Source organism: Eschrichtius robustus, chromosome 8 (genome assembly GCF_028021215.1).
Source record: "Eschrichtius robustus isolate mEscRob2 chromosome 8, mEscRob2.pri, whole genome shotgun sequence".
In the NCBI taxonomy this organism is placed as follows: Eukaryota; Metazoa; Chordata; class Mammalia; order Artiodactyla; family Eschrichtiidae; genus Eschrichtius; species Eschrichtius robustus.
In genome coordinates this window covers 114,645,736-114,670,174 of record NC_090831.1, presented here as the reverse complement: position 1 = coordinate 114,670,174, position 24,439 = coordinate 114,645,736, and the positions used below count along the sequence as shown (strand labels likewise).

Here is a 24,439-nt window from a genome sequence, read left to right as displayed (position 1 = left end):
ACTTGCTCATGTTGAGTGTTATGCTAAGAAAAATGGAAAAAGTTTCTAAAAATTGAAAAGGTGATCTATGAAAAGGATGTGGTGAAGGTGGTAGCAGACTGGAAAATAAAAACCAAGGACTAAGAGAAAAATGAGAAAACTATTATACAAGGAAGGTACGGGGCCCATAAACTAGAATTTCTACTTACGCATTAAAATATTCTCCAACGACCCAGGAGATAGGACCAGACAAATGGAACAGTTTCTATGATAAACTACCACTTAAAGACACCATAGAGTTCTAAGACAAAATTGGACTGACCCTATCCACCAAAAAATACTTGCGAAGGGGACAAAGTAACACCTCCATACCGGAATGTGCCATTGTAAGCAACTTCTGGAGACAATTGGCCAAGACTCCCTTACACTTAAAATGAGCAAACTATATATGCAAGCACTTTGTTTCCTTAAAAGGAGTCTGACGCAATATTGTAAAGCAACTATACTCCAGTAAAAATTAATTTAAAAAAAGAAAAGAAAAAAAAAAAAAGGAGTCTGAAAGGAGGAAAAAAAGTTGAGGGAAACACAAGTTTCCCAAGTTTCCCAACAAGTTGAGGGAAAATAATTTAGAAGAGGCTATCTCTTTCCCAATCTAGGCAGGCCTGGTGGTCTGTCCCCTGCCCATCCCTCAGGCCACCTCTCCCCTCACTCACTCCCTGGCACCTCAATCCGCAGCCACACTTGTCTCCTTGGCTGTCTGTAAAACACCAGCTTCTCTCCAAACCTCATTTAATTCAGGTCTGTTCCCAAACGTCACCTACGCAGAAAGAACTTCCCTGATTGCTATCTAAAATAGCATCGATCTGCCCCATCCTCTTACCTTGCTTGGATTTTTCTTTATAGCAGTTACCAGTTTCTGACATTATACGTTTCTTTCTTTTACCTGTTTATTGTCTGACTCTTCCACTGAGGTAAAATCTCTATGACCTGGAAAAGGAAGCCATAGGCTCTTTTCAACAATGTCTGTTGGGTAAATAAAAGAAAAAAATAGAATAAGGAGAGCCCATAAAAAACACGTCAGGAGAAGAGCCTAACAGCGGGAGAAAAATCTGAAGCACAAGCAATTTCAATTTGCCAGATATGTGCTAACATGAATTCATGCATAATAGAGAATATTTACATTTGTGTGTAATATGTGACTTATTTTTTAAAAATCCTGAAAGACTCAAATGAGCTAAACTACTTGAAAATATTTAGGACAGTACGTAAGGCAGCCCTCCCAGCAGCGCTCTCTTCTTCCAGACGCGCGCGCTAATTTCTCTCGATTCTCAGGCGACTGAGCGCACCCTCCCTCTTATAAAATGTATTCTTGTCGCTATTTGATTGGCTGTCCCTCCCAGGCGCTCCTTCCTCATTGGTTGCGCCCCCAGTCCATCACTCCTGGGCTCAAGCACTCTATTCGTCTGCTGCCGCAGACCGCGGCTCCCGGCCGTACTAAAACCGGAGTAGCTCCCCGGTGACGTCAAAGGCGCTGCCCGCCCACATTCCAAGGCCTGGGCGGAGACTTCCCTCTGCCCCTGCCTCTGGACGGAGAGCAAGACTTCTGATTGGGTAGGGCGGGAGAAGTGAGCATCCGATTGGTCCCCGCCCTGGAGGGAGGAGGAGTCATAGCTGTCTGCCGGAGCAGAGCTGAGGAGCCCTGGGGAATCTCAAAGTTTGTGTCTGGAGCAGTAGTGGAAAGTGAGCTTAGTGAGAAGGGCTTTTTTTGGGATGAGTACTGATCTCCTGCCTTTATTTTGGATACACACCCTGCTCTATTCTCCTCAGCCTTCGGTCTGATCTCTAGACAGTCTGTCTCCTCTGGGGATTCTCAAATCTCCGAGGACGCTGGACCGGAGCCCTTGGCAATTCTCTCTCAGGCAGAGGAGCGAAAGTTTTCCTTCCTAAGTGCATAAGCTACACGCATACGCACACACACGCACACACACTCACGCAGAGGCGGATCTCGCCCTCCGAGGCCGCCCTACCCGCTCCCCTCCTGCCCTCAGCATCCTCGGCCCAGCGCGCCTCGGACCACCATGGAGGTGCTGGAGAGCGGGGAACAGAGCGTCCTGCAGTGGGACCGCAAGCTGAGCGAGCTGTCAGAGCCCGGGGAAACCGAGGCTCTCATGTATCACACGGTGAGGACTTGGCGGGGCGGCGAAGGGGCGGCTTGAGAGGGGGAAGTGCCATCAAAGGAACAGCTCGGGACAGGGAACTGGGAAGGAAGTATTTGGGAAGAGCATGCCCAGAATGGAGAGATCTGGGGAGAGGTGTGGTTTTTCTAGCTGAACAGTGAAGGTGGGCCGCTGTCTCTTTTAAACTTTTGATAATAGTAACGACGCTTTGTATTCCTTCAGCAACTTATACTCTTTTCCCCTAGGGCTTTTCACATCTGCTGTATCATTTCCTATTGCGCTGTAAAGCAGGAGAAGGGGTAGACGTTTTGATAATCTGCCTCTGTTTAGTTTGCTACTAATTTTTGTGGGAAGATTTTTTAAAAACTGGGCAAAATAAAGTAGCATTTTCTATCCTTCGCTGTCATATTCTCTCTTTCTCTTCCTTTACTTTCTTATTTGAATTTTAGGAAGTATACCTGTGTGTGTGTGTGTGTGTGTGTGTGTGTGTATGTGTGTGTGTGTGTTTTGAAAAAAGGTCCGTTCATATTAGGAGGAAGACTACTTATTTGGCTCCTTCAACTGTTCAGCCAAGAAATCTGCTTCCTCCTTCTTCAGAGGAAAATCAGCAAAGGAGAATGGAAAATCTGAGACAGTGCATATTTCAGAAAGGCTTTGGAGAAGGTGGGGCAGCTCACCAGTTCCTTGCTCAGTCTTATGTCCCAGAAATCCCTTTGGGCACTAAACTGTCACAGAGGACACACATTTCTTATAAAGTTTTCAATTTCAAGTTTTTGGTATTAAATTTGCAAAATGAAATTTTGTTTCCAACAGCCAGCACTGATAATATGACTTTATTGTGAGATCTCTTTGTTTCTTTTTTTACAAATGCAGAGTTTGTATAGAGAGAGAGAAAGAGAGAGAGAGACACTAATGAGAAAATGAGAGGCTTGGCTATTTCCCCTTCATGATTCTTTTAATGGAGTCAGTGCCAGGATATTTTGAAACTTTTGCAAAATGGCCTGCAGGCTCCACCCCTTTGGCCTTTGCCTCTGGCTGACGTTATTTTGGGAAAAGGGATGAGGGCCTCCCTGTGATTCCCACCAAGGCATTTGTGGTGGCTGAGAAGGGCTTGTTGAAAACATGCCGAGTGCAGGGCAGAGAGGTAGTGGAAGTTCATGCCGGGTCAGAAGCCAGATGTGTGGTGTGATCTTCTGGGCTTTGCTCACTGAGTCTGTCCCGAGGACACCACATGGGCTGCCTTTGGATTGGGGGCCCAGATGTGCTTCCCGTCGCCAGGACAGAACTCAGAGAACGCTGGTCCTCAAATATCTTCTGATAGTATCTCCAGATGTTTCTCCTGACATAGGCCACATTTTAGCCATTTGCGAGGGGCAGCTCTTCTCTTTCGTTCTCACGAGTACTGTGAAAATGTCTCATCCCGAAGCTGTAATGCTTTGTGTTGTCTTTCAGCTGGTGCGATGAATTATGCACAGCCTCCACATTCCCTTTCTCAGGCCTCATGACTTGCATTTGTGAGATCTTATGCCAGGGTTTGAGATGCCACCCATGACTGTGACATTAACTTCAGGCAGGACAGCTTGGACTGGCTCTAACTGACATCTTTATGCACAGTTTCAGGAGTAGAGACCTTACCTTCCTTTTGATAGCAAGGGCTTAGTTTTTCTATGTCATTGTAATGAAGCAGTGATGGGTGATTATTTTTCTTCTAATTTGATTTTTTTTTAAATTACTTTTATGTATGCCACTTAGGGACGTGTCTCTCTTCTGGGCAGCTCACTCATATAAAATGCCACTCGTCATTGCTGCAAGCCATGGCCCACAAACTGAGTATATGAATTAGTGTTGAAAGACGTATCGGATTTGGTAGCACAGATGACTGGGTTATATTCCTTCTAAACTAAGGGGAGTTGGGCAGAGATTTGAAAATAGATAACTTTCCCATCTGTTTCTTGAACTCTGTTGGGTATCCAGTTGCAGAGCTTGTTATTATTGCTATTTGATCATAATGAGAAACGGCCAGACCTCCAAGTGGAAAAAGGATGGCCTGATGATGCATTCACTCACAGATTTATTTGTTCTTTCAGTGAATGGTTATTGAAGAGCTTCTATGTGCGAAACACTGTTCTAAGCAGTTGGGATACATCAGTGAACCAAAAAGACCTCAAAATTCTTGACCTTGAGAAGCTTACACTCTAGGCCTGAAGTAGGGGAGAAGGTTATCTCAGCAGGATGAAAAGCCAGAGCAAAGGCTCTAAGGTGGGAGTGTGTCTGGCATGAGCTTATGGTAACATCACCTTCTGTTTTAGATCCCCCCATTTCTGTCAGTTTTTTTCTTGTAAAAATGCAGGTTACTTCTGAGGCAGAGTGCCTGTTTTTGGAATGGCCCAGTGAAACTTTCCAAGTTGAGCGGATTAGGCATCACATAGGGAGTGGAGAGCCTGCAGGGAGGGTAAGGTACAAATGTAAGCTGGGAAATTGGTAAGATAGTATAGCTACCATCTATTGTATATTTATTATCTGAAAGGGAGGGCTGGCTTCATGGGCCTGCCACCTGTGCAGTCCCACAGGGCCCCGCACTTTGATGCTCTGCTGTCACCATCATAAGATCCTCAATAACTTTCGAACAAGGGCCCACACGTTTGCATTTTGTAGCAGGTCCCATAGATTATGTAGCTGGTCCTCATGAAAGGCATTGTACTTAGTGCTTTACAAAAATGATGTATCAGTGGGACTTCCCTGGCGGTTCAGTGGTTAAGACTCAGAGCTTCCACTGAAGGGGGCACAGGTTCGATCCCTGATCAGGGAACTAAGATCCCTCATGCTGCCAGGCACAGCCAAAAAAAAAAGAGGATATCTCAATAATCCAGTGAAGGAGTCGTTTTAAAGATAAGAAAACTGAGGCTTAATGAGTTTAAGTGACTTGGTAAAAGGTCATTTAAACTCAAGTCTACCTGCCTCCAAAGCCCAAGCTCTTGCCCACTATGCTGTATGAATGAAGGATCCAGACTTAAAAGGAACTGAGTCAGAGGATAGGGAGTCAGAAATTGCTGAGTCTGAAGGCAGCTAATATTTAACTGAGGTGGCAGTGCAGCCACCAACCCTTCCTAGCATGATCACTCTCTTTGCTCTAAATAGGGATTTAGCTACCACACGCATGATTGCTAATGCCCTGTTTTAGCAAAACTGTCACCTACCTGATTTTAAAAATATAGAAGTAGCCCAAGGCTGGGATTGTCACGTCTCAGAGCTGCCTGCTGTGAGCCATCAGGAGCAGTGTTTTTCTCATTTGGTTAGTTATGAAGAAAACTTCTGGGTCCAGAAGGACAAAGGCTTAGAGGAGACAGTTTCAAAGTCTATAAAATAATGAACCACACAGAGCGAATTTGGACTTGCTCATTAGATCCTGAATTATTAGAGCTTTGGGCTTCCTCTTGAAGCTGAAAAAATAGTTCCCATACGGATGATGAGATATAATTTTAAATCAGTGAGTAGTACATTTAGGAAAGCTATTGCTTCTAGAGTGGATGCAAGCTAAAACTGGTTTCAGAAAAGATGGCAGATATAAAAATGAGGAGTGTATCTATTATGGTTTCAAATCATTGCAAGAAGCCTGTCCCCTCCCCTAAACCTGCCAGGATGTTGGATGTTTCTAACATTCATGTTGTGTTTCCTGTAAGATTCTGTGCAAATTACATTTCTGGGAACTTACTGTGGGATTTTGCAATTTAAAGAGCAAAACAGTCTATAAATCTTATCTATGTATATTATTACGTGCACTGAATATATCTGGGCGGATGCTCAAGAAACAGATGGCTGATGTTTTTCTGGTAAGGGGACTTGAGGAACTAGAGGTCAAGAGAGGGAGGGAGGGAGAGGGAGTTACTTACACACTATCCCTTTCGTACTGTTCAAACTTTTACCTCCTGAAAATATTTAGGAAATGAAAAATGACAACTTAAAGGCACCACATAAAACTGGACTGCAGGTAATTTTAGCCTGCATTTCCTTGGGGAGAGAGGGGGCTCTGGCGCTCACTCAATACCACCAGAGTTGGTGGAGGCCTTGGATAATGAATAGAGGAAGCAGGAGTGCTTGCTGGAAAAGGGCTTTGAGGATGGAGGATTAACAGTGGGTTTGTGTATGATAAACTTTGTGCTCTTGGTAATTTTCTTACAGCTCAGTTTAGCAATCTGGAAAAGAGGGATTTTACCAATTTTTGCAATGATTATTTTTTTTTAAGGTATACAATAGGATACCTTTTCTTTGCAAAGATAACGACAGAGGTTCTGCTTGGTATTTCATTTTATTTTATTGAGGTATAGTTGATTTACAATATCATGTTAGTTTCAGGTGTACAGCACAGTGATTCACTTATATATATATATATTTTTTTTCTTTTTCCGATTCTTTTCCCTTATAGGTTATTACAAAATGTTAAGTATAGCTTCCTGTGCTATAAGAAGGTCCTTGTTGGTTATCTATTTTATATATAGTAGTGTGTATCAGTTAATTCCAACCTCCTAATTTAGTTCTGCTTCTTTTAAATACTAAATTCATGTAAATCCAGTTCTTTGTAGAATTATTAGTGGTTATGCGCTTAAATTTTATATCCAATTGGTTCTTAAAATGAAATGACTGAGCCCAGAGGGTGGTAGGTGGGGTGTTAAGGGTAGGTTCCACCTGCCTGGTGAGCGGATATGAAGGCCATCTGGCTTCCACATCCATCGTGATTGCCGGAAGGTGGATGGCCGATCTGAGAGGCTGGTGGTTTCCCCTTCCTCTCGGCGGCCCAGAGACTTGATAGGGCTCCCGTGGGATATGGGAGCTTTTGGTTTGATGTTCGCCTCCTATTGTTGGCCTCTGGCCAGGTTCTGAGTGGGACCCTGGGTCCTTGTGGCTTGAGAAATCATTACTTCTGGTCACCTGACCTCCACCAATTGAATAAAGGCAATGAGTTCCAGTAGGAGACAGAATTGTGAAGTCAGTATAATTTGTCTTCAAGGCCCTACTTCACCTTTCTTCACCTTCACTCCTTTCACGTTTCCCTCGCTTCTTGGATCCCAAGTTGCTCGCTGTAATGGTGTTCTCTTTCCAACTCCTCCTCTTTAATTTTGTTCTCAGGAAAGATTTTTAAGCTTACACTAAAAATTTCAATATTAGTAAAGCTTAACATATGACCCCTAAATGGGCATTTATATTTAACAATAATTTCTTGAATCTCTAAATGGAGAACTTTAGGCAATAGCCAGGTAGTAGGGGAGGAGTATTTGGGGAACTGGGGGGGAGCTCTCACTACCCCTCTGCATGTGGCCCCTATTCATAAGGCGGCCTTGCATATATGTTGCTGATTTAGCTATGATCGAAAGAATTTTCACTGTTTTGGTGAAAAATCTTTGACTCAGTTATATTATTGTCTCTGAAATTGTTCTCACTGTGTTAACACGGGTTGGGGGAAGGTGGGCTTGGGCACAGCTCTGAAAGATGAGAGGGCAGTACTGAGTTTTGTACTTGCCCTCTTTCTTGAGTGATCCCTGAGTGATAATATCCTATTGAGCTCTGATGTGAAGTTGCTCTGGCAGGAGAAATGAGGCACTGCATCTAGATTAATAATTGAATTAAATGACAATGCTTGCCGCTGCGAGTAACTGAAAAGCGATTCACATTGCTAACACAATAAGTGAATTATTCTGTCATGTTGCAAGATGCCTAAAAGTATAGCTACATGTTTGGCTGATTCAGCAGCTCCTCAGTTCGTCATGGACCTAGATTCCATCCATCCGTATGCAGGTTTCATCTTCAAGTTGGAGGCAACCAGAAGACAACTCATACCCATATGAGTTTCAGGTGTTCAAATAAAAATGACAATATCCAAAGGGAGAAGAGAGGTTGTGTCTTCCCTGTGTCCTTTTTTAAGATGGAAGAAACTTTTTTTAGATGCCTACCAGCTGATTTCTCTTCGAGCTTTATTGTCAAGGATTGGATCACATCATCATTTCTGAACCAATGGCTGGAAAGGGATTTACCTGATTGGCTTAGATTAGTCATGTGGGAATGGAGGAGCTCTTGGAGCCTCAACCAGCATGACCATGTGTAATGATCATTAGTAAAATAGTCTGAGTTGGCAGACCTTTCCTTCACTAAAAGGTGTGTTCATTTAGCCAATGGCTGTTTTTCTCACAAAGGTGGGCTAGCAAATGGAAAATGTTTTAAAACATTTAAACATGGAATATCTCTGCAATGCATGCAAAGGCTATCATGGAGGGGGTACTGCTGTGTCCCAACTCACGAATGAGGAAATGTAGAATTAACTATATTATCTGAACTCTCTGCGTCAGGGTCAGATATCAGGGCTGGAGGTAACTAGCTGAGCCTGTAATCATGATCACGGTGCAACACAAGAATGACTTGTTCTGTTCGAGGTCCACACAACCTCATCTCCGCAGGCAGAGAGCTGAATGCCATTTTTCAAAGAAGCTGTTTTTCCAGTTGCATATGGCTATAAGGTCAGAGTGTGCCTGTTTGCTGCCTGAACTGCTGGCCTCAGCCCTGTGGGGCTTTGACCTGTCTGTGGACTGTCTTGGGGCAAATGGCCTTAGGCTTTGGCTGGGAGTTTGGTAGGACTGAGGGCCTAGGGCTGCAGAGTGTCTGAATTGCTTGTCAGTGATTTTATGAATGAGGGAGTAGTGTTTACATTTCCTACCTCAGTAGAGTCAAGCCTGAAATGAAATGGTGAGATTCACCATTGGTGTCAACCTTGAGTCTATTCCCCCTCTCCCAGCTCACCACATGCTCTCCGGCTCTTCCAAGTGAAGCTCCAAGTGACCTCATTTTTTCCCTGAATGGAATTGTCTAGGTTACCCACAAGGCACATAGGAGGTGATGGCCCCTTTTATCTATGGAGAATCTGAGGCCTTGAGCAAAAAAGAGACCTCAGCTGGAACACAAGCTTCTTGAAGGCAGGGGACATGACTGTCTTTTCTATACTCCCAAGCACAGGATGCTCAGAGATATGTAATACTTGCTTGATGCACAATTGCGTAGAGTGAGGCAGTCTTGGAGAATGAATAAGCTCAGTGGCCTTGGTCTCTTTTGTTAATGTATTTTTTTAAAACTCTGGATGCTTGTAAATGCCTCTGCAAGTCTGAAAATTTAATATGAAAGTGACTTGGGTAGTTTGATGTCAATAACTTTTCTTGTTTAGTTTTGAGACCCAGACGGGTGGGAGGATGATTCTATAATAGTCCCAGTTTCCGCTAGAGTAGAGTTGAAGGCAGCGTTGTGGAAAGGGTGTGCCTTCGAGCCAGGCAGATTTGGAATCCAGGGCCACTGGTTCTCTGGTGACCTTGGGTGAGTAACCTCTCCTCTTTGGGTCTCAGTTTCTTCACATGTCACTGTCTAGCCCATAGTGTACACACTTTTTCACCGTCTCCCCTAAGTCAAATGTCTTCTTTCTGGGGAAGAGGTATCCCCACCTCAGGTGTCTGATGTCATTCAGGAAGCACAAGGGACCTGTAATTATTCTCTCTCAGGCATCTTCATTTCCTCTCCTCCCCAGCTTCTGCCTTCTGCTGTAAACACAGGTCTCTGCCTTGAACACATGTTTGCCAGATGCTGTTGCCCCTCCTTGCTCTGCTTGTTTTTTCTCTCTTGTTTACTGCCAGGTTTTCTCAGACAAGTAGTCAATAGCTACGGCCTCCATTTCCTCAGTTTTTACTTCTGCCTCCCGTATGTTCTGGTTCCTCCTGCTGCCTGAAGGTTCTCCAACTTCTCTCTAACTGCTCCATCCACTAGTTTTCTCTCCATCCTTACCTGCAAGGCCTCATGGGAACATTTGGCAATATTGACCGACCACACGTTCATCTCGTAACTTGCTCTTGCTTTGGCTCCCATGATACCCTGGGAGGCTTAGTTTTTCCTCCTTTGCTGGCTGCATTACCACCTGTTAAATGTGAGCGTTTGGTACTTGGCCTTGTGTTCTCCCTGTACACTGTCCTGGGCTCCTCCATCAACTTCAATACAGCTGGTTCTCAGGTCTTTACATCTGTTAGTTGTCTGTGGATGGAAACTGGGAGATCTTTGGAATATGACCCAAGATCTTCTGGGCCCTCATGAGCTGTAGAGTGGCTCTGGCTGGGTAACCTTTGAATCTTCCCGGTGCATTACTTTGAGAAGAGCTGAGAACACTTTGATCCCCCTTATCACCGCACCCCTGTTATCTCAGGGGATGTTTTGTGACTCAGCTCTCCTGCAGTGTAAACCCAAGAGAGGCTCATGAGTCATTGCTGGGGCACAGCTGTTTCTTGAGTCAGTGTCACCCATCAGATGCAGGCTGTGTTTTGACTGGGTTCGTACTTATTCTTCAGCTTGGGAAGCACTTTTTTGGTGTTCTGCGGTGGTGTATCTAATTTTTTTCTAGGAGTGAGTGGAAGGTCAGTGCAAAAGTCAGACATAAGTTCTTAGATCTTGTACCATTGATCCTTCTGGTGTGTATAGCTGCTGTCGAGCTCAGTTACAGTTGCCTGAGGTTGAATTGCCTGCCTTTGAGTTGCTCTATTCTGGTGTAATTTATTTATCTAAACTTTATTGACATTACTGAAGAGCTTTTAAAGAATTGAGACGGGTGACGCTGAGCCACTCAAATTTGTATGCCTGCTTCTTGTTAGAAGTATTTTGGAAGAGAGTTTTTCTTTGGAAAAACTCATTGTAGTACAAGTTACTTCACATCCTCCGTCTTAGTTTATCCTGCTGTAAAATGCTGCATTTGTATTATGGTCCCGGAGGTTCCTTTTAACTCCAAAGTTCTGTGCTGAGTATCATGCTCTCACCCTTGAAAGTCTCTGATCTTTAAAAAATGGGTGATTTAAAACAACAACAGCAAAGATCAGTTGATTACCTCTTTCCTTTGGGCACTCAGTTGGCGGGTATAGTTTTGCATTTTGTAGCCTCTGTTTTCTGACTTAAAAACCTTGCTTCAGTAAAACCCAGACAAAATAAAGAATGGAAAAACAGAGAGACACAGAGGTAGGAAACATTTTTTTTTAACATCACACACACACACACACACACACACACACACACACACACACACACGCAACCCTCTTCAGACTTCTTGGCAAATTAGAGGAGTCTGGGGAAAAAAATCTACAAATAGTTTTCTAGTCGTCTGAGTGGAAAATCTTGGTTTTTTAACATTTCATATCTTGGAAATGTCTGAATAGTTTTTGTTTAAAGGGAAATTCCTTTTGGCTGAGAAAGAGCCTGCAGGATTCAAACTGATAGGGTGATTTTTTTAGGAAACTTGGAGGAAACAAGGATTTGCGATGAAAATGCTTTCTCACTAGCCAATTGTGTCAAACAGACATTTAAATCCAAGGTTACCAGTCATAGCATTTGAAAGATTCAGCCATTAACTCCTTGCTTCCCCTCGCTTCCTGTCTGTACATCCTGGGGAAATATCTCTCATCACTGGTCCTTCCTCCAATTTGAGGAACTTAATGAACTGCTTTTCTAAACCTGTGCATGTTCTAGGCAGGAGGATATACATTCTTGACCTTGTGGTTCTCCCAGAAGAGTGGGAAGGGAGATATGTAAAGAAGTCATTCAATCACAAGTCATTAAATATCTGGTGTACATTTTGCTTTAAATCTGTGTTCAAAGTACTTCTGGCACACAGAGGGTGGAACAAGAGATCTGAAGGAGATGAGTTGGAGAGCCTCTCACTGAAAAGGTGATATTTGCATTGGGTCCTGAAGTATAAATAGGAGTTCTCCAGGCCGTGGGAACAGCAGATACAGAGTAAGAATGCATAAAATATCATAGTTGATTCTGGGAATACCAAGTGGTTTTATGTAGTTTCGAGTAGGATGCCCTGTGGGGAGTGTTGGGAGATATGATAAGATCATACAAGGTTTGCATGCTTTGTTAACCATTTGGATATTCTTTTGTGGGCAGTAGTGTGGGAAGCTTTTAAGACTTTTAATAAAAAAGAGACAGGGAGAGAAGTGTGTTTTGGAAAGGAAACCCTAGTGTTTATGAAGTATGGATTGGAGGGGAGAATTAATGGCAGCAAGATGATCTGCTGGCTGGCTATTTCATCCATGAAGTAGAACAAGGCACCACGAGGGCCTTGAACCGGACAGGGAGCAGCACATGAATACAAGAAAGGGTTAGGAGCTGGACGCGAAGACTTGGTGGCAGTGGGGCACGCGAGGGGTATGGGAGGCGTCGTGGTTTCTGACGCGGCACACTGAGTTGCTGGTGCTGCCCTTCGTGCGGGAAGATGAGTTTGCTGGGGAAGATAATGAGTTCAGTTTTGGACATGGTGATGCTGATGTGTTCATGGAGAGGTACCTGAAAGGCATTTGGAAACATGGGTCTGGAGTTCTGGAGAAAGGTCTGGAGATGCAGATTTGGGTGTTATGAATCTCGTGGGGGAGAAGTGAAGCCAATAGTCCTAATAAGATAATCCAGCGAGGTCAGGGGGAGAGGGAGGAGTGTGAGAGCAAAGCTGAGAATGAAGCCCTGGGGACACTTGAAGCGTTAGCAGGCGAAGAGAAATCTGCAGGTGGAACTCAGAAGGAAGCAGCAGAAAGAGTGGAGAAAATCCAGGAAAATCCAGGATCCAAAGAGGGGAGGGTTGCTACGGAGTGGTCAAGATAAAGAAGGGCTGAGTATGCTCTTCAGCTGCCTGCCAAGCACTGTGTGGTGTTAGCTCAGGGCGGGACCGTGTCCTGGAGCTGCAGAGGTCCCCCAGGGGTCTGGACCTGTGGGCATGCTGTGTGGCTTTGTGCCGAGGGAGTGCAGGCCTCGCTTCCAGGCAAGAGCAGAAACTGCATGAGGGCAGGTGCTGGGAGTAAATATGCATGGTAGATAATATGTACAATAGTGCCTCTTTCTTTCCTTTTGTTTTTGTAAAATCAGTCCTCAAAATTGGCCCTGGAGACTGTCCCCGTGCCCGTGCAGTATTATGAAGGTCCTTTCTTCATTCTTCTCTCCATGCTGAATCCACCTATTTCTGATGTCCTTCTCATGAACGAGGAGTAGTTTGTGCCTGGGTCCCTTTGTGCATGTGTCATTTAGGGGTCTCAGGCTTTGAGGCATGCAAAAGGAGGGTCTCTGGACTCATTAAATCTGTATAAGACAGTTGGGATTTATCAAATGCCTAGAAGGCTTTAGCCTTTTCCTTTCTATATTTCTGCTGACTTCCCACTGAGAAAGTATCAAGTGGACCCAGTGGCTGCCAAAGATAAGTTTGATCACAGAGACATCAACGATATTCACATGTTAGGAAAATAGAAAAAAAAAAACAAATTGACCCCATTTTTAATGACATAATAATAGGAGCAGGTGAGGACAAATGGTTTTGTAGTAAGAATATGAGCCCGAGGGCTTTACAGTGGAAGGAACACTAAAGTAAACGATGCCGCTTCAAAGAAAATGTGCAGCTCCAAGCAGTGCCTGTGTTTCAGGACCTACAGAGGGGACTCTGGAGCCCTCCCCGTGCCCCCTGCATTATGGGGCTCGATTCTACCTTTGCTGTCTGCTTCCCTGTATCCAGGATGTTGCTTTCATGGCCCTCAGCCCTCCTGGGGAGATGAGGAACAGCAATGGGAGGAGAAGTCTGACCCCAGGACTGAAGTTGGGCCCAGGAAACAAGGGGGTGGAGAATAAGGAGAATTCTGCTTTCCGACTGACTGCACAGGGAGGAAGCGGGCGGCCCTTCTCAGCCCAGAGCAGAACAGATTCCTGTGAGGTGACACCGAGTTGAGAATTCACCCAGCACAGTTCAGCTACAGTATGGGTTACGTTGGTCTCTTGGCTGACTGGGAACCGATTACTTTTTTTTAATATATATATTCTTTTCCTTTATGGTTTATCATAGGATATTGAATATAGTTCCCTGTGCTATAGAGGTAGGACCTTGTTGTTTACCCATCCTATATAAAATAGTCTACATCTGCTAATCCCAAACTCCCAGGCCTTCCCTCCTCCACCCACTCCCCCTTGGCAACCGCAAGTCTATTTTCTACTTCTGTGAGTCTGTTTCTGTTTCATAGATAGGTTCATTTGTGTCGTATTTTAGATTCCACATGTAAGTGATATCATATTTGGTATTTGTCTTTCTCTTTCTGACTTACTTCACGTAGTATGATCATCTCTAGTTGCATCCATGTTGCTGCAAATGGCATTATTTTGTTCTTTTTTATGGCTGAGTAGTATTCCATTGTATACATGTACCACATCTTCTTTATCCATTCATCTATTGATGGACATTTATGTTGTTTCCTAACTGTGAATAGTGAATAGTGCTGCTATGAATATAAGGATGCATGTATCTTTTTGAATTATAGTTTTGTCTGGGTATATGCCCAGGAGTAGGATTGCTGGATCATATGGTAATTCTATGTTTAGTTTTCTGAGGATCCTCCACACTGTTTTCCATAGTGGCTGCACCAACTTACATTCCCACCAACAGCGTAGGAGGGGGAACCGATTACTTTCGATCATGTTATTTCAATAACGATATGTCTTGTGAGTTTGAAGCACCTGTGTTACAAATTTTAAAAAAATAGCCTGAATTTTTTAGAATAGCTCTAGGTTCACGGCAAAACTGAGCAGAATGTACAGAGTCTCCATACATTCCCTGCCATCCGCCCACCATGCACAACCTACCCCACCATCAGCATCCTGCTGTTACAAACTTTTGGAATGTGGATTCATAAGCTGGGGTTACCTGTGGCAGCTTTTGACTTTAACTTTGTTTTTTGAAATTAGTCACAGCCAAGCTCCCTTTTGTAATCCAACAAGAAGCCAGGTTGGTCCACAAGAGCCTCAAACATATGCGTGTGTATATAGGCTGTCCCTCCATGCGCCCCCCCGCCCCAACCTCTGCCCTCTTCCATTTACAAATGGATTAGGAACTGGACATTGTCCTTTGGAAAGGAGGGTGGGATTGAGTGGGGGACATACTGTATTGTTTTGTAATCACAGAACCTGAAGCCGATCTTTGTAGCTATGACTTTTAACTTCCTACCCTGAGAGAGTATTCATTTCTGAGGCACTACCAAGAGTTGTTTTTCTGGTTCTGCTCTGGATTTGCAAGTTTTCTCTCCAGGGCTCTCCTGCAGCCCATGACCTACATTTGGGAGCAGCTGGAAGGCCTGGGGCTGTGGGCTGGGGAGGCCTAGGAGGTCAAGACCAAACCCAGATGGAGACTAACCTGACCCCCTTGGGTTCCAGGGCATCATGCTCTAACTGAAGGTGCCCAGTGACCCTGGCAATCTTAACGTACACATACATTTTTGTGTTTGATGAGAAAGAGAGGCAGAGAAGTAGCAGCCAAAAAACCATTTGGTGTTTCAGCTGTGTTTACATATTAGGAACATGAGGTGGTTTTATTTTATTTTATTTTGTTTTTTTTAACATCTTAACTGGAGTATAATTGCTTTACAATGGTGTATTAGTTTCTGCTTTATAACAAAGTGAATCAGCTATACATATACATATATCCCCATATCTCCTCCCTCTTGCGTCTCCCTCCCACCCTCCCTATCCCACCCCTCTAGGTGGTCACAAAGCACCAAACTGTTCTCCCTGTGCTATGCAGCTGCTTCCCACTAGCTATTTATTTTACATTTGGTAGTGTATATATGTCCATGCCACTCTCTCACTTCGTCCCAGCTTACCCTTCCCCCTCCCCGCGTCCTCAAGTCCATTCTCTATGTCTGCGTCTTTATTCCTGTCCTGCCCCTAGGTTCTTCAGAAGCATTTTTTTACGTTTCCATATATATGTGTTAGCATATGGTATTTGTTTTTCTCTTTCTGACTTACTTCACTCAGTATGACAGACTCTAAGTCCATCCACCTCACTACAAATAACTCAATTTTGTTTCTTTTTATGGCTGAGTAATATTCCATTGTATATATGTGCCACATCTTCTTTATCCATTCATCTGTTGATGGACACTTAGGTTGCTTCCATGTCTGGGCTATTGTAAATAGAGCTGCAATGAACGTTGTGGTACATGACTCTTTTTGAATTACGGTTTTCTCGGGGTATATGCCCAGTAGTGGGATTGCTGGGTCATATGGTAGTCCTATTTTTAGTTTTTTAAGGAACCTCCATACTGTTCTCCATAGTGGCTGTATCAATTTACATTCCCAGCAACAGTGCAAGAGGGTTCCCTTTTCTCCACACCCTCTCCAGCATTTATTGTTTGTAGATTTTTTGATGATGGCCATTCTGACTGGTGTGAGGTGATACCTCATTGTAGTTTTGATTTGCATTTCTCTAATGATTAGTGATGTTGAGAATCCTTTCATGTGTTTGTTGGCAATCTGTATATCTTTGGAGAAATGTCTATTTAGGTCGTCTGCCCATTTTTGGATTGGGTTCTTTGTTTTTTTGATATTGAGCTGCATGAGCTGCTTGTAAATTTTGGAGATTAATCCTTTGTCAGTTGCTTCATTTGCAAATATTTTCTCCCATTCTGAGGGTTGTCTTTTCTTCTTGTTTGTGGTTTCCTTTGCTGTGCAAAAGCTTTTAAGTTTCATTAGGTCCCATTTGTTTATTTTTGTTTTTATTTCCATTTCTCTAGGAGGTGGGTCAAAAAGGATCTTGCTATGATTTATGTCATAGAGTGTTCTGCCTATGTTTTCCTCTAAGAGTTTTATAGTGTCTGGCCTTACATTTAGGTCTTTAATCCATTTTGAATTTATCTTTGTGTATGGTGTTAGTGAGTGTTCTAATTTCATTCTCTTACATGTGGCTGTCCGGTTTTCCCAGCACCACTTACTGAAGAGGCTGTCTTTTCTCCATTGTATACATGAGGTGGTTTTAAATCAAAGGAACCCAGTGTTTCCTTTCGACTTAAATACAGACTTATAGGAGGAAACTGCAGTTAAGCTTGACCCAGCTGAGAGGTGGATGGTTGAGCGGATTGAACATGATGAGTTTTCAGCTTTCTTATTCCCACTCTTCCTATTTCTGTTGTGGATTCTGAATGTCCTGTTGTCTGCTGATCACTCAACCACTGGGGCAGAGGGTTGGTAGAATAAACAGGGATTTTGGAGTCAGCACTGACTTCATAGCCCTTATCACCACCAACAAATTATTTATTCAGTGCTTCCCAGCTCTGTCAACATGGCACTAAGAGAAAATGATGATATCTGCCCGGGGCATTGAAGTAATGGATGAGGCTGGTCACAGCCCAAGGGCTCTGTGGGCTCTAGCCTCCACTCCGGGCATTCCATAGGCATACTTGTTGGGAAGCTACCAGAATAGTGGTGAGCACATCATAGGGAGCCAATGAAATATTTGCCAAGTGAATGATTCTGGGCTTACGACCTGGTTCTGGCACTCCCTACTCTGGGTACCTTTCTGAGGTTGTTTCACAAGGCCGTGATAGAGGATGAGTGACATGATGTAAATGAAGTGTCTGTCTCCATGTCGGGTACATGGCCTCTGCTTAGGAGATAGTAGGTTCCTGCCCTCCAGTTTTCTATTCCAATAATTTCAAGGAGGCATAGGAAGAAATGCTTGCTGAATTCTAAACTGAAGGAAAAAAATTAGTAAATAGAATAAAGCTTCTCTCATGTGACCCAGTTATTTTGCTTATTTCTCTAGTTTTACCGAGATATAATTGACATAGAACATGTGAGTGTCAGATACACAACATGACTTGATATATGTATATACTGCAAAATGATCACCACAGTGAATTTAGTTAGCGTTCATCATCTCACAGAGTTACAATTTTTTTTCCTTGTGATGAGAACTTTTAAGATCTACTGTCTTAGAGACTTTCCAATACACAATACAGTATTGTTAACTGTAGTCACTATATTGTACATTACATCCCCAGGACTTACTTATCTTATAGCTGGAAGTTGGTACCTTTTGGCCACCTTCACCCTAATGTGGCCTAATTGTGATGACATTTGGGGGGGGAAAACCTGAAAAGTTTTTTCAGTTCCTACCTGAATCTTTTTAGGCTCAAGGCCTGGTATTGATTTGCATGACTGAGTTCACACTTCGATTTTTCAAGCACCTGCTTCTGCAGAACTGAAATTCTTTGTAGGTTTTGAGGGGGGTGGGGATTGGTGGCAGGTGTTAACATTCTTCAAGTCACAAGAGGCAAGGCATGTAGGGGCTGGCCCATTCCCTATTCCTGCCATCACCTGAAACAGCCATCTGTGACTGAGATGATTTACATTGCTTTTTTAATATAAATAGCGTTTCTGGGTCTGACTGTGATAAACTTAAGAAGAGAGGAAGAGAGTGGGAAGGAATGGTAAGCGTGGTGTGGAACAGCCCCTGGGGGCCCTGCCCACAGCATCAGGGGTAGTGGTAAAGGGCTCTCCATCTGCTGCGGCACTCCCTGGCCCCTGGACCTCCCCAGCAGTGCAACTTTGAGTGCTGTTGGTAAGCTGCAGCAAATGCGTTAAAGCCACAGGCTCTCCTTCTGACCCAGGGCCTGAACTGACCTTCCAAAGTAGTTGATGTAAGTAGAGTTCAGCAAGGCAACCTCCCCTCAGTCTGCCTGCTTGGGAAACAGAATTCTAAGTTGGTTTTCTCTTGCTGCCTTTTGTGTGGGCCAGCTAGCATTCTAACAGAAGGTCCATAGAGATTCTGGCATGTGAATGGACCCACATCCATAATGCCTTGTTATTATTTTGGCAGTTTCAGTAGAACTTTGAGAGGGAGATGTTAGAAACCTCTGTCCAAATCTTCATCCCCTCTGGAAGTTATAATTTTTATTTTAAACAAACACACAAAAAAACCCATTGCTGATAATGGGGTGAATGCCAAAGAGAGAAAAATCCTTAGCTGTAGAGGCTAACAAGTTTGAATGAGTAACCTGATGGTTCTTCTCTGTGGAGCTGCATATTTGCAAAACAGCTGGCAATTTGGGAGACTGGTTAGCCCTTCATTGGTTTTTCATGAAATGCAGATGATTTTCATGGAGAAGTTTGTTCTTTGGTGTTTTCCAACCAAAAGAAAAATATCCTGGTAGGTAGATTTTTTTTTTTTTCTTATTGCCCTTTTGAGAAACCACTGCCTGAGCCAAATTTAGAAAACAAAACAAAACAAAAACAAACCAGAAACAAAAGTTTCAAGATTGCAAGCGTATATGTCACTTGGCTTTAAAATACAGTAATTGAAACATGTAAGGGGGCCTACTTTTGAACCAAGAAGTCTTGATCGAGGCCATCTAGGACTGGTATAGTGGTTGAACAGTGCCAGTGGGACCCAGGACTGTCCCATCTTTTCATTCTGCCATCTTTAGCAGGTAGACCTTTATCTTCTTGGGCATTACCTCACGACTGCAAGATGACTGCTTTACCTCTGGCATAACATCAGCCTCCCCGATAGGGAGAAAGTGGGAGGGCAAATCAGAAGAGGGTAATACCTGTACTTGAAAAGCCAAGGCTTGCTCTGAGGTCGCCAGCAGGATTCCTCTTAGGTTTCGCTGGCCACCCCTCACTGAGGAGAAGCCAGGAAGGTGTTTTAGCTGGATACCTTGTTACCTTGAACAAGATTGGCATGTCTGATTGTGAGGAGGGAGGGCAAGATGGACATTGAGTGGTCAAGCAGCAGTGTCTGCTGCACCACAAAAGAACATTTTCCCAAACTTATAGGATCCTAGGTCTGGTAGGGACCTTTGAGGTGGCCAAGCACAACCCCTTCCTGCCACAATAAGGGAATTGCTTTATTTCCTTCTACTTTGGCTCCATGTGCCCAAGACCCCAGTTGCACTTTTGGGCACTCCTGGGCTGGGCTGCTCATCCCTGGATGTGTAAACTGCCTGGAATGTGTAAACTGCCTGGATGTATAAACTGCCTGGAATGTGAGTGGGCTATGTAGAAGTCCTTTTCACAGGAGAAGAGAGTGGCAGGGATGCAGGCAGTGTGTGTATGGGAATCCAAAGGTCTGATTATGCTTTCTCAGGAAAAGCAGCCAGCCAACAATAATTGCTGGGTCACCCCTGAGTGCAGAACCTGGAATCCAGTCTCCTGGAATGATCACAAAAGCCAAGGAAGACTCAGCCCTGCCCTTGAGAAGCAAAGCCTAGCAGGGCCCCCAGAGCAATGGCACATGTGTGATGCGTGCTGACGGTGAGGAATGGCAATGGTAGACCAAGTATCCAGGCCAGGAAGGCAACCTGGAGGCATTGGCTTTGAGCAGGAATTTGTAAAGATCTGTTATTTGGTGGAGAGTGATGGTGTGTAAAAACACTGATTTGAGGGTAAGCAGCTTTGCCTGGTTGGAACCATTTAATAACACTGGCCTCTAGCCTGGTGTATTTTCTTTAGAAGAGCAGCCTTGAGTTGACAGTGTTTATGGATTCTTCCCTGTGTGCAGAGGGGGTGTTACGATAGGCAGATTTATTGGAACATGTCAGAAAGACCACTATCTCTGTACCAGCTTTCCCTGTGAATTTTCAATTTTAATCCTCTCCTTTTCCTAGGACTGACTGGTAGCCCCGACATTTCATTTCTCCTTTGCTTCTCCTGTTTGAGATTCCTTCTTTGGGGGTGCAGCCAGTATCCTCAGTGCTGGATCTGTGTGCCCGATAGTGCTCTGGAGGGCGTCCTCCAACCTTGCCTCTGGGCCATGTGGTAGAGGAGGCAAAAATGAGGGGATCAGTGTCTTAGCAGCTGTTATGCCCCACAGTGGACCAGGTGTGGTGTTTGGCATTGAAAGTATCTGGTGTATTAGTCTGCTTGGGCTGCCTTCATAAAATATCATAGACTGGTTGGCTTGAACAACAGACGTTTGTTTCTCAGAGTCTGGAGGCTGGGAAGTCCAAGATCAGGGTGCCAGCAAATTCTGATCTTGGTGAGGGCCCTCTTCCTGGCTTTCTTCTTGCTGTGTCTTCACATGGTGGAGAGAGGGAGCAATCTCTGGTCTCTTGTCCTCTTCTTCTAAGGGCACTAATCCCATTATTGGAGTCCCACCCTCATCACCTCATCTAACCCTAATTACCTCTCAAAGGCTCCATTTCCAAATACCATCACATTGGGGGTTAGGGCTTCACTATATGAGTTTTGGGATGACACAATTCAGTCCATAGCACTGGGGATTCACTGGAGTTTCATGAGGCTGCTAATTAACAAGTAGGGGTGACCAGACAGTGTGCTTTCTACTGGACGAAACCTGTAACAGTTGAAAACCTGTAGAGTGGCAGTTCTTTAAAGCTGAGATCATGAACTCAAGTGGGTCTGGGAACCTCCTGGAATGCTCTCCAGGATTTGTAGGTATACTGCACATGTGCATTTTTCATCACATTTTCAAAAGGTATTCATGACCCCAAAATGTTAAGAGTTACTGTCCTGGAGATTGTACTTCTAAAGTGGAGGCTGAAAGGGGTCAGGTCTGTGCACAGCCGGTGTCCACTGCCAGCGTCCTGTGTACATGGATGAGACCGCCCCACCCCCGTGCTACCCCCTCCTCCCCCCAGCATTCCAGAGAAGCCCTGCCCCCTCTTGCTGCTGTGCACTAATTAGACTCTGACTGCTGACAGGTGAGCTTACCACCCAAGAACTAAAGGAGCTCTTTCCCCAGAAACTGCATTGTTTGTACCTTAAACCCTTTGTTTTTTGGGAAAAAAATTTTATTTTATTTTTTAGAGAATGCATAAAAAAATGAGTGGCTTGCATCATAAGCCAAAAAAAAATTCTTGCATATTAAAGACATTTCATAGTATTCTCAAGATACTGACTCAAAGTAGGCAAAAGTTGAAGCTGCCTTTTCTGACTGTAAGTGGAGGGGTCTGGCCCATATATTCATTCGTCACAGCCAGGGCTAAACCCTAGTTCGCCCTTATTTTTCCTCCTTCTCTACTTCCTGGTCCTCCCACATCACGAATTCTTCTCTACATCCATTTTGAATTTTATTTGACTTCATATTATGTATTTCCTTCAAGCCATTTAAATCATTTTTGAAACATGGTGACCGTAAATACATTTTAAAAGCACAGACCTTCCTAGAATCTGGGCTTAGCCTAAGGCTGGCTCACTCCTGACCCAGACACAGTCCCTAAAGGATGCTGGAGGCATTGGCCTGGGTTTCATCTCCCCATTCCCCACCCCAGCTTCCTTCTGCTCATCTCCTTCCTATCCTTTTTCTCTTTTTGTGTCTTTTGCTCTCCTGGGCCTTTCCCTTCTTCTATGGCTGTGCCCTAACTCTGCCACTGTTTCTAGAGCTTTGCTCAGCCCTGATGGTATGAGGACCCCAACTCAGGGTTTGGAATCTGTTCTTAGATTCTCCTGCCTCATTGCCAGAACTTGTGGTCTGCAGCTGATGATGGCATTCTGGAGGTTGTCACATTAATGGTGCACATTGTTAAGGGGGGACTGGAAATTGCAGTAATGACTTTCCAAATCTATGCAGTAGCTAGAGACCCAGAAGGGGTCACATTGTGGAGTAACTGGGCCAACGTATAAATAAAGAGCAGGAGTAGCCAAGGGATGAGCTAGTCACTCTTAGAGGTCACTGAGGAATTTTACTGGTTAACAGTGGAAAACTTCTTTCCTATTTTGCCTTTCTTGTTTTTTTCCCCCCTTCGGTTGAAATACTGGGGACCTCCGGGTCTAATGGTTCTGTCACCTACACTGAGCAAGCCTGGTCCACTGGTTGGGGAAATCTGGGTCTAGTTTTGCTAGTTACTGGTGTCTGTAATGCTTGACTCCGGGCACCAGCAATCCTTCGCACCGCTTTCTCCGGTTGTGTTCGTCCAGGCCTAGGGGCGTGGCCCACGAGTCTAGGTTCTTCTAACTGGGCCTCTGGTCACCTCCTTGGCTGACCTCACCCACAAGTTGCTTTAGGCCCAGTGAACCCACTGGAATAGTAAGGCTCCTGCTGTGACCACATCCATTGCCTATAGCAATGGTTCTTCGTCTTCGCTACACGTCATAATTACCTGGGACCTAGTGCCTGGGTCCCAGCCCACGCGATTCTGATCTAGTTGGTTCTGAGATGAGGCCTGGGCGGCAAGATTTTTTTTTAACAGCTTCCCTGGTGATTCCAAAATGAAACCAAGGTTGAGAACTGCTGGCTGGGGGCTTAGCTACTCGAAGTATGGTCTGTGGTCTGGCAGTATCGACATCATCTGGGAGCTCGTCACTGATGCAGAATCTGCTCCAGAGTTTCCAAATGATGATCTGAAGAGCCACGCTCCCAGCTGATTCCTGTGCACGTTCAAGTGTGAGAACCCGTGGTTAGAATGTCCTGCCGCCCCTCCTGTGAGGGATAGAACCCCCAACCTGGAACACCGCACCAAGTACTGATGCCAGGTCAGGCTAGATGGACCCCAAGAAACTGACTTGCCCCCCCATGAGCCCTTCCTGGGGGTCAATTATACACCTGGATTAGGCTCCCTCCCTTTCCTGACTAATCCCTTTTCTACCTGTCTCCTCGGAAGTCCCAACAGTTTTCAGTGACAGGGATACAAGGGTCTAGGCAGCAATCCTATTCTGAAATTGGAGGCCAGTGGAACTGGTTGCAGTCTGTGCTTTGGGATGTCTCGGCCCGATGGCCTGACCTCGTGGTGCTTTGCCTGGTCAACCTGGCAGAGTTTGCCCCGTCCTGACCCTAAGGGGTAGAAGCAGGGAAATCAGACTAAAACAAAAGTTTCATGAAAGACAATGGAAAAAAAAAACCAAAACAACCATGCTAGAGGTGGGATGATTAGAACAGAGATGACAGGTGCGAAGCACGGGTGTGGCTCTTCCCTCTGCTTGCCTGCAACAGATGCCTCCCTTTGGATCCAGCTCTTTTACCTTCTGAGCTCACTCAAGACCCTAGTCCTAGTTCCCTAGTTCCCACCCCGCAATAGGGCACTCCAGGCAGACACTGCCAATTCCTCATGTTTTGCACTTAAGATACAACTACTTTGAATTTTCTTTTTCCCAGAATAGCAGCATTTACTACTCAAATGGTGATTCTCCGGTTTCTTAGCACAACTTCTGAGCTCGAGTTCTCAAATACCCTCTGAGATGCCCTCAGCGCCCTTTGCCTCAATTTGCCACTCTTGTACCTCTCGGCCCTCACAGGCAATTGGTAAAACGAATGCACGCGTCTCGGAGATTGTCATTCTTGTCTCCATCCCACAAATCTTTCTCGGGCAGCGCTCTGCCCAGCGCTGCAGGGGGCTGGGACTTAAGGAAGCACAAACTTAACAGGGACCCAGCCCCCTTCCTCATTGCCTCACCCCTGCTCAGTTCCTTTCATTCCTCATCACTCGGAATAACAGTGGATTGGGTCATTCAGCTTCCTG

General features: G+C 44.6%; 1 protein-coding gene across 1 annotated transcript in view; it reads left to right on the top strand.

The window, feature by feature from the left end:
* Positions 1 to 1,667: 1,667 nt before the first annotated feature.
* Positions 1,668 to 24,439, top strand: part of CREB3L2 (cAMP responsive element binding protein 3 like 2) — a 123,352-nt gene continuing 100,580 nt past the window's right edge. Inside the window, exon 1 of the mRNA XM_068549525.1 lies at positions 1,668 to 2,159. Within this exon, the coding sequence (XP_068405626.1) occupies positions 2,058 to 2,159 (102 nt within the window). The 5' untranslated portion in view covers positions 1,668 to 2,057. The remainder of the gene's footprint in view (positions 2,160 to 24,439) is intronic.